General features: G+C 38.4%; 1 protein-coding gene across 1 annotated transcript in view; it reads left to right on the top strand.

Annotated features, from left to right (window-relative positions):
• Positions 1 to 11283, top strand: part of cemip (cell migration inducing hyaluronidase 1) — a 165670-nt gene that overhangs the window by 116205 nt on the left and 38182 nt on the right. Inside the window, exons 12-14 of the mRNA XM_065249447.2 lie at positions 370 to 539; positions 1730 to 1939; positions 6788 to 6993. Of these exons, the coding sequence (XP_065105519.2) occupies positions 370 to 539; positions 1730 to 1939; positions 6788 to 6993 (586 nt within the window). The remainder of the gene's footprint in view (positions 1 to 369; positions 540 to 1729; positions 1940 to 6787; positions 6994 to 11283) is intronic.

The raw sequence follows: 11283 nt of genomic DNA, 5'->3' as shown, positions 1-11283 counted from the left end.
GTCTGTCTATCTTTATGTATATCTGAATGTCTGTCTGTCTGTCCGTATGTCTGTCTATCTGTCTTTCTGTCTATATGTCTGACTGTCAATCCGTTTATCTGTCTGTTTTTTATTTGATCTGTTTATCTGTCTATTGATCCATTTAATTCTATGTTTGCCTGCCTATTTATCTGTCCATCGCTCTGTTCATCTGTCTGTCTGATGGTACTCAAGATATCATTATACTTCTATAAATTTAATGGAAATGAATAATTACCATATTTGCACACCTTTGGCACGAAATGTCGCATTTGGTAAATTTGAGTAAAGGATGAAACGGAGCATACATCAAGCAGGCGTGTGTAAACTGTGTTTCTTTATGTCCTCCAGGTAAACCAGCGTACCTTCACATGGGAGAGGAGGTGGATGGCGTGGACATGCGTGCCGAGGTCGGCCTACTGAGCCGTAACATTCGGATCAGAGGCGAGATGCAGCCCACCTGTTACGGCAACGAGGCCTGCAAATTCTTCTCCTTTGACACTTTCGGTGGACATTTCAAGGTACCCCTCCTCACCGTCACTTCAAACGCACATCTCACAGCCTCAAAAGCCTGTTAAATTAAATACCACCCACATCTGCCTTGTAATACATACAAGCTCATCTGAACACCCTCAGTGTGAGTTACTGCAAAGATGGCACCTCCAGCTCGACATTAACACTCTGTCAAAAAAGCTGAAGGGAATATTCGTTTGGCTTCGGCTCACACGAGAGCCTGTCTGTCTATCTCTGTGTGTGTGTGCGCGCGCGTGTGTAAGGGGTCAGCTGACCCCTCGAGTAATTGGCCCAGATCTGAGTGTTCCCGTCCCCTCTTCACCCTTGCTGTCTGAGAAAAGGTTGCCCTGATTCTTCATTCAAGACGACATTTCTGCTTAGAACAAGTAGGGCAAACTGTCGTCCAAGAGCTAGCTTCAGGAGTAATGAAGTTAAAACATGTAAACAGTCATTACATTGAAGATAGAAAGCTTTTTGTTTTGGTACAACATGAATAAATGAGAACTCAGTTTTCATTTTTGGAGGAACTACAGTAACCTTTTATAGTCTCTGTGGTGTTGTTTTTAATAACTGTTGGCAGATTATTTTCAATCCTTACATATTTGGTTTCAATATTTATGAATTCAGTAAACAACTAAAGCTGTATATGTGTTTGTAGCTGGAGTTTATGGTAATAACAAAGCATTAGTAAAAAATGTCAGTCACAAGCCCACCCCAAATCCTGTTTGGCCTCCTCATTTACTTTAATGAACCCACTGACACATTTAACATCTGACCGTAAAATATTTCGGCTCTTATTTACGCTCTGTAAAAATCTTCTGAGGGTGTTCTGTCACATTCATTGTCACATGATATTTACCAGACAGGCTAATTTAATTTATGAAACACTTAGGGAAATATCAGAGCGACTGTCTTTAAGGATGAGAGACATTAATTAGAGCCAAAGTTTGCCACCTTCCTCTGGGGAAACCTCACTCGCAGTCCGCTGCGTTGCACACATACGACACGCGACATATTGCACACGCTTCGACTCAAAGCGATGTGATGTAGGTCGCAAAAGCGGCAGTAATGTAACGTGAAAGCGCACATTTTGGCAGGCCTGTGAAAACGAGGAAATCAAGTAGTCACATTTACAGCCCACGCACATTTATGCACTTCTCACGTTTCTGTTTTCACCGTCCTCTCTGTTTACCTACAGATGGAGCGAGGTTTCCGCTCTGTGCATGTGGAAGGGGTGGAGCTAAAGCACATGGGTCAACAGTCTATGGGTCACTACCCCGTCCACTTCCATATGAACGGGGATGTGGACCAGAAGGGAGGATATGACCCTCCTACATATGTGAAAGATCTGTCCATTCATCACACTTTCTCCCGATGTGTCACAATTCACGGCTCCAATGGCCTGCTGGTGAGTTTGCGGGTGCTTTATTTATTTTTATTTATGACCAGGAATCTTCCTACAACCTTCCAGTTTTTATTGACGTTAAATTAACCCACATACTGTTTTTTATTTTTTAACTCTTTCCCTGCCAGAATTTAAATGATTTAATGCCTTCCAGAAAATGTATATCAAATAAAAAAAATGGCCAAACAAAAAAAAGTTTCATCTTACAGTATCTTTACTTGTTCTCTTTTTATCGCTTCTCAACCATGGGTGCGTTTAATCAAAAATGCCACATTTTGAACAAAAAGCTGAGTTAATTGCATGTTTAAGGTATTTTGTTATAGATCAGATTCAGAGCGATGATCAAAATATACACAGCGTTTTTACAGCGTTTGGATTTGTATTTCCATAAAAACTCGTCTTTGGCAGGGAAGTGTTTTCTCTTAATTGACAAAATAACTTGTCAATGGCGGGAAAAGAGTTAAAGAGTATTTACAGTAATAAACTTACATTATGTAAAAGCTTGAAAACCGTAGTCTTATAATCCAGTTTCTTAAAAAAGAATCTCGATATTTTTACTCACCCCTGTGTCATCCAAGATGTTTTGTCTTTCTTTGTTCAGTCATGAAAAAATTAAGTTTTTTGGGGATTCTCCATATAGTGGACTTTAGTGGACCCCAACAGTTGACAGTTTCAATGCAGTTTAAAATGAAATTAAAATGAAAAACTATAATTTGTTTTGGGATATTGTGGTATTTTTGTGAGCTTAATTTTTTAAAATTCATATGCCCTCATAATCTTTAATCAAAAACGCAAATCTCCTTCCCTCCTCGAAACGATCTCTCTTTACTTCCAGTCATATGGCAAGTGGGCGGGGTCCGGGAAAAGATTGCAGCAATTAGCAACATGACCTAATTTCTAATGATCCAATCAGATCTCGATGGACGAATTCAAGTCCAGCCCTACCTTCTTTAAGCCATTTCACTCGGATATACGTCACCAAAGGGTAAATTAGACAATCCCTACTTTCGTTTCATGGTGACTTTAAAATTGTAGTTTTAATGCAGCTTCAAAGGGCTCTAAATGATCCCAACCGATGCATAAGGGTCTTATCTAGTGAAAAAATACTTTTGTCAAAAAAAGTACTTTTAAACTGCAACTTTGGTCGCCAGCCCAACGTATTACGTAATCACATTGAAAGATCACACGTTGCATTTGTGAAACAAACACTTGCATACCATTTTAAACAATAAACTTACACAAAGACATGAATTAGTTTCATTTCTCATACAACAACATCTGAGTTGTCCTTTTTCTCCACACTGGAGCGGTAGTTTAATGCTTGACATTCCACATGATTGTGCAATATGTAAGGTCGCACTGGTGCATCACACGGCTAGTCCAAGACAAGAAGTTGTGGTTTAAAGTGCATATTTTTGGGGGGGCCAAAATTACAAACATTTTCCTAGATAAGACCCTTATGCTGCGTTTACACCAACCACGGTAGAGGCGTGAAGCGCGAGTGATTTCAATGTTAAGTCAATGTTAAGATGCGTTGACGCGTGTCTGGAGGTCCCGCAGCGCGGATGAGGCTTTTGACGCGGCGCGGAAGACGCGTTTCCGCCTCATTCGCGTGTCTAGTTCACGCTAAAGGCGCGAATTGTGCGTTGTGCGTGCGGGACACGCGAATAGTGTTTTTTGTGCATTTTCCGGTTCACGCGAATTTTTCGCCGACGTCTGAGTTGAAAAATTTGAACTTTGGTGGAATTTCGTGCCGCGTTAACCAATCAGGAGCCTGCTTGCTGCTGTGGTGGCAGCCCCGCCGGAAACACTCCGTAAGCAGTCACCTGGAGCTATACCACACAAGTTCTTATTTCTATAGAGGAGACAGGAATAAAAAAGACCTTGCTTGGAAGAGTGTCAGTGAGGACATTGGGCAACCTGGTAAGTTGTAATACACACTTCACTTTTGAGTCACGTGACGTTTATCGACCCGCGCCGTTTATTTTCCCCCTGTAGTAAGGTTACCAAATACAAACTGGTAACTCGTTCAATAAATGCATAATGCAGTCATCTTGCAAACAGACGACCGCATAGCACTTGCCCCTCCCACATGAAGCAGAGTTTGCCTCTGACGCACGTCGAATGCTTGCTTTTCCACGCGTCTACTTCGCTGTACATGTGCGAATGCATTCAAACTGTTCAAGCGGCAAACTAGGCACGGTAGACGTGATTTTGGCGCCTAAAACGCGTTTGGTGTAAATGCAGCATTATTCCTCGGTCAGGATAATTTAGAGCCCTTTGAAGCTGCATTAAAACTGCCATTTTAAACTGCATTGAAACTGTAAACCATTGAGGTCCACTTAAGTCCACTATATGGAGGCAAATCCTGGAATGTTTTCCTTAAAAAAAAAACGTAATTTTCGCGATTTAACAAAGAAATACATAAACATCTTGGATGACACGAGGGTGAGCAAATCATCAGGATTCTTTTTAATCAAAGTGGAATATTCCTTTAAGTTAACTATTCTGGATGAAGAATTTGAGAACTTGATCAGCACATCTCTAGTATTTTTATCACCCAGCTATCATTAGATTTTAGAAAACCTTTATGATGCTTTGTTTTTTAGTCCTTTTTAGAGTTAAAATCATCATTGGGTTCAAACCTGCAGCTTTTGTTTGCCACATTTATATTTAACTTCCATTCGTGTAGAAGGACACTTCACTATTGTGACTTACAGCAAAGTACGTAGGTCGCTGTGATTTATTATGTTTGTGCATGAATCACTAGCAGAAGAACTGTGGACACAAACAAAGAAACCTAAAAATGTATTTCTAAAAAAATCTATGACATACCCAGTGGCTCCTGTCATAGTGATCAAAAGCTACCCATCACCTGTCTTGTCTGTTCCAAGCGTGCTGCACAAGCCCTAAAAAATGAAGCCAAAGGGTCTCGTCCCTCTCCAGTGACTGGTCCCAGTATAGGTCATAAACCCCGCCTCCCCCATGTTATTCAATAGGACTTGAGACCAACGAAACAATTTAATTACACTTCAATTATATTTTTTCCGAAGCTGGTTTCTGTCATTTCCTGTAGTTCTTCCTGTAGGATCTTTTTTATAGTCTATGGGCTGTTTTTGAAAAACGAAAAAGTTTTTATTAACGTTCCCTTCTGTATTAGGAGGTGGACCAGTATCACAACAACAGCAAAGGAGAATTAAACAGGATTTCAGGCATTGGGCCAGATTTACTAAGCGCTTGCGCCAGCGTAAACCATCATTTTGGCGGTAAATAGCGATGTCGGAATTTACTAAAGACGCGCAGTGGATCATTAGCGCTGAAAAGGTGTGGTCTAGTTCTTTTTGCGACTGACCTGATTGCATATGCATTTCTAGGAGTTTCCCTTTCAGACGCAAACATTTTGGGAGGAGACTATTTAAATGATTCACGCAACGCGATTTACTAATGTTTGCGCATGTGTTATGTATGGCATTTGCGCGACTATTTAACGCCGAAAAAAAGCATGTCTTAAATCATTTTGCGCTCGAAATGGCTGCAATTGTTGTTGCTAGGAGGAGACATCGCAGAAATCAGAGACTGCATGGTAGAAGGGAGAGGATTTCCAGGATCATTTTACCAGATAAGTTCACGCATCTCTCTGCCTTTATTTATCGGCCTGTATATCACATGCACCTGCAGGAGCATCATCTCTGCTTATTTGCAACCATGCGCTAATTTGCGCTGCTCTTAGTAGATTGGTTGGTCATTATGGAAATCAGCTGTTGTGCCTGTGTTATTTAAAAAGCGCTTTTTTAGTAAATAACCCGCAGATATCACCACTCCCATCAGCGCATTTTTGGAATTGCGCTCATGCGCTAATTTGCCCTGTTTAGTAAATCTGGCCCTTAAACTGTTAACTGAATTTTTATTTGGTGCCACATTCAGCGTCTCATGCCAAATTTGATGCCACACGGATGTGACTCCAGAAAAATGTCACACATTGTTTACCTCAAAGAGGAGCGATTTCCAACTATTCAAGCATAAAGCAGTGTACTTTTTTTTTCAAACTAGCTGAATAGTTGAGATAACGTGTGGCGTTTTTTACTGACATTTTACCGTGCGGCAATCCATCCTCGGATACAAGACTCTGAAGCTGTTATCCACTATATTTTCCTCACAGGAGACAGGGTGAGAGGTCACGGTAGAAAGAGCTGTATTATTCGTTTGCGATCGCATGCTAAGATTTTATTCAGAAGCAGGCGGGGAGGCATCCCAACCTCGGAGATCTGACAGGAATAGCTTTCTGACATGGGATGCCTCTAATGCGTTTAACAAGGCGAAATGTTCTTTTGCCCAGCGGTAGTCGTTATCGCACACTGAGGTATAGTTTACAATTCATCTGTTTCTCTGAAAGGATTAATGGAATCGCTTTCAGTCTCAAAATTTGTTTGTTTGCCGGTTCACAGCGAGCAGTTGAAATTGTATGCGGCCGCGTGGCATGCAGTAATTCAGCCTCACTTGGGCTCCTAGAAATGCCAGCGAGTGTTTATTCTGTTTGAAAATGGAGTTTAGATGGTGGTCTGCTATATCAGCCTTCTCTAAAATGTAAGCTTTTTGACCTTTGCTTTATTTGTTTTTTATTATTTTGGGGGATACAATTTATTACTGAAGGCAAGTTCGTCCACTCTAATGGAAATACGAGCTAAAACCAGCCTAAGCTGGTTGGCTGGTTATAGCTGGACTGCCAGCCTGGTTTTAGCTGGGGAAGCAGGCTGGTTTTGGACACTTTTTAGCTGACCAGCCAAGCTGACCCACTTTATTTTAAAGTCAAACCTGATCTCTGTTCTTCCGATGTTCTTCATGTTCTGGTAGGTGAAGGACATTGTGGGATACGACTCTTTGGGGCATTGCTTCTTCACCGAGGATGGACCAGAAGAGAGGAACACATTTGATCACTGTCTGGGTCTGTTGGTGAAGGCGAGCACACTTCTACCCTCCGACAGAGACAGCAAGATGTGCCGACACATAACAAATGGAGCTTATCCTGGATATGTAGCTAAACCACGCCAGGACTGCAGGTGAGCTCAGGGAGTGGATGATGTATTCATGAGAAGGTCTGAATGGGAACAGATACAGTCGCATGGGTGTTTAACAGTACTGGAAATACAATTTAAATGGCTATTTAAGTATGAAAGCAAGATGAATTGAAACATTTTGTAAAGTACAGTGAAAATGCAAATTGTATATTCATATTTCAGCAACAACATGATGTTTATATACCACATCAAATCTATTTGTTGAAATTTTATGTTCGTTTGGAAATCGTGCGCCGTTTAAATTTCGTGTTAAGTGATTTAATATGTATTTTGAGTTTGCCACACCACAGAAAAATGTATTATTAACCACCCAGCCAAATTTGAATGATAATAATATGGGGACGTGTCCACTATCTGCCCTGAAACCACAACCACTTAGGGGAAAGCTGCCCTCTCCTTCAACTTTCAAACACCGCTACAACCTGAATTAATGCTCACGATTGTGTTAGGGGCGGGACCATGCTTGGTGGCTCCAGTGTGTCATCGAGCCACTGTGTTAGCCCCGCCCAAAAAATCCTAAACACAGAAATGTGGACTCCACAGTGCAGTACTAGACAGTCTTTACAACATGTTTCGCAATACATTTCTAACATTTATAATGTGTTAACAAACAATTATCTGGAATGACTTTACACAGACTTTAAGGATGTTTGTCATAATCACGCTTCCAGCTTTATTTCGGAAGCTCGTTAAACTAACAAACCCTATTTAAGACATTTTCTCCCTCTCTCTGGTGTTCCGTAATCAAGTCTTCCTTTAAGGAAATAACAACACAACATGTGGCCGGAATGATGAACTTTGCCGTCTGTTCTAATTATTCAGTAATGATTTTGTTATCCTAAGATGCACTCGCGTTCTTCCAATCTTTGCTAATTAAAACAAAAACATCGCCACATTAAGAAAAGCTGCTAAACTCTAGCAGCAAGACTGTCTGGGTTGGGAAAACCAGTGTTGACAGTAAGTATGCTTCAAAAATTGCATCAAAGTATGCTTATGTGGAGTTTTAGGGTAAGGTGGATGAATATTAAATTGCAATATTAGATTTTTAACATTTTAAAAGACATTACAAACAATCACAAGTGCACATACAGAAAGAAACTGATAGGGGAGAGTGGGCCACAACCTAGCACTTTTTGGTTTTGGCTCAATTATTCAAATAATACTTGAGTTGACGTGCAAACGTTACAACGTGCAAACTTAGTTGTAACACAGTGTTACAATTAACCCCACTGGGTCAAAATATTTTCAAGCCCCCCAAAACAGTTGCTAAGAGAACTGCAGACATATTTCAAAGCAATGCTATGTTTTAGTCAACAAGACACCGATTAATATGACATAGCATTGGATTTGGTATCTTACACAGCCAATTTAGAAATCGAAAAAAATGGTTTCTGCAACTTTCATGCAACCAAAACACTCTCAGGAAAAACATTATACATTTCCAAAAATTTGCGGGAGATCGTCTTTTGGCTGCGTGAAAAAATACCGGAAAACCAAAACGCTCAACCTTGTGCAACAATGTAAACAGTCCGTGTTACATCTAACCCCACGTTAGTTTTTGCCCCGCGCACCCCTACACTTTTTTTTGCTTATGTACAGTACGTGCAGACACCTGTATGTTTATTTCACTATGGCAGGGGGTGCATTCCTGGTCCTGGAGGGCCACTGTTCTGCAAAGTTTAGCTACAACCCTAATCTAACACACCTGAATGTCATTTCCAAGTAATCCTGCAGCCTTTGGTTAGGATTTTCAGGTGTGTTTGATTAGAATTGGAGTTAAACTTTGCAGAACAGTGGCCCTCCAGGACCAGGAATGCTGTAATAAATTAACCTCCGTTCCACGTTTTAGCTACAGATGTGGCCTTTAAAAATGCGCGTTTCTGAGAGCAGAATGCCGCGGAGACTTCCGAAATTCTGCGAGATCCCGCAGAAGGGGAGTTCGGTGGGGGACGCAGGAAATATAAAAACCTGTAGAGGGCAGGCGTGTTTCATGTAGGCCATACTGACGACAATGTGTGTGCTCGACTTCATGCTTAGCGTATACTGTATGATATTGAAGTAACATGACACGGATTATCAATGTTTAGGCGATAGACTTTGATGTCATACAAATGCATGCTTTTTGGCAAACATTTTGTTGGCGAAGTTTTCTTTTGCCAGTTACATAAACAGTCACATATTCTTCATAAAAATCCGACTCAAACGCGCATCATTTGTCTTATTTTTTCCGTGTACTTACAGTAGAAGCGACGTGATGTATGATAATCGAGTCTTATAACAAAATAATTCGCGAAGACCTTTGAAGAGACCGAGCGCATTTACGCAATATCATTAACTAGTTTATCTAATTTTACATTTAGTTCATTTTTGCATCTGAACGTTTTAATAGCTTTAACATGGTTCTGTTGCGCTTTTCTGCATTACTGAACAGTAGGCTACTTTTTATATTATCATGTTTCCCTTTACATGGTATGAAACACGATAAAAAGTAGCAATGGTGTTTAATACATTTCACTGAGAATTTGTATAATATGTTATACTTTTGTACTAAGGAAATAAAATCATATTGTGAGTGTAAATATTCATAAATTGGAGGAGTTTCTGAGGTGTTTGTCATCGGCAAAATGTGCAGTTTCTTTGTTGCTGATTAAAAACCGTTGGCTATGTGATTGTTTAAAATTGACATTTTTTCTACTTATTATTAATTTATTTTTTGCCTACATTTACTCAAATAATATCAATGTAAAAATATAAGTAAATCATACTTCAAGTTAGGCGTAAAACTTACACATTTTTGATGTCAAATAGAAATAATAATAATTTGAAATATGCAATTATTACAGTTTAAAAAACTTAAATATATTACTCTGACCTTTTTAAATATATTGACTAAAATAATCTGTAAATGTAATACTTATATTATTAAGGCGTATACATCAAATAATATATGTACATTTTAAACAAAATATCTGTTCTATTTTAAGTAATTTATTTTCCAACTAAAAAAATCGCATAACTGCATTAAGAGATTTTATTAAGTTACTTTAATCATTTATTTTAGAGATATTTACAAAGCCACTGAATCATTTTTAACAGTGTGTACATTATGACCTTACGGTAGACTATTAGTAAATGCATATAAATAAAAATATGTAAAACTAAATAAAAAATATATCATACACGGACTGTATGTAAGCATACGTTTTCTTGTTCGGTGCACGTGGGTTTAAATGCCGTTTTTCTAAAGAAGAATTTTAAAACTTTATTGGTGGTAGTTGAGAAGAATTCCTTTTTCCATTTCTAAATAATTTTGAGCGCAATATAAATATATCATATTGTTATTCTTATTATATAAGAATACGCAATTTTTACAACATTTTTAACATATGGAAAATATACGTTAAGCATGTTGTGTGTATTTCCTAATTACAAGCTTTTGAGGAAATTGCACCAAAACTAAACGTGCATAAAAACATAAAAAAGTAATTTAAATAAGCGAAAAATCTTTTTTATGAGCTCAAAATGTTGAATATAATGTGCTATTGCTGAAAATTGCCCATCTCTAAAGGAGAATATTCATCTTTAAAGTTGAAGAAACAAAAAAGTACTGATAAGCATTCTCAAATATATTCTGCAAGCACTCAGTTGAGAAGAATTCCTTTTTCCATTTCTAAATCATTTTGAGCGCAATATAAATGTATCATATTGTTATTCTTATTATATAAGAATACGCAATTTTTACAACATTTTTAACATATAGAAAATATACGTTAAGCGTGTTGTGTGTATTTCCTAATTATAAGCTTTTGATGAAATTGCACCAAAACTAAACGTGCATAAAAACATAAAATCATTTAAATAAGCGAAAAATCTTTTTTATGAGCTCAAAATGTTGAATATAATGTGCTATTGCTGAAAATTGCCCATCTCTAAAGGAGAATATTCATCTTTAAAGTTAAAGAAACAAAAAAGTACTGATAAGCATTCTCAAATACATATATTCTGCAAGCACTCATTTATCCATAATGATGTAATTTATTTTTTAATAACATATTGTCGCTGTCGGGCAAAGATACTCTCTGGACACCAAGACCATGTCTATGGGTTCAAGAATAACAAAATATTGGCCATTTGAAACTCGAAAATCATCACTTTATATTGTCCCATTGTTTTCCATTTTGCGGGTGATAAAACTCCTGTGCGCGTCGTTCAAATTAATTTAAATTTCGTTCACTTGTAGTTTAGCAAGTATGTCTAATACAATTTCAATAA

The sequence above is a fragment of the Paramisgurnus dabryanus genome, chromosome 2 (genome assembly GCF_030506205.2).
Source record: "Paramisgurnus dabryanus chromosome 2, PD_genome_1.1, whole genome shotgun sequence".
NCBI lineage: Eukaryota > Metazoa > Chordata > Actinopteri > Cypriniformes > Cobitidae > Paramisgurnus > Paramisgurnus dabryanus.
The sequence above is the reverse complement of the archived record's forward strand: the minus strand, read 5'-3'. Positions and strand labels throughout refer to the sequence as shown.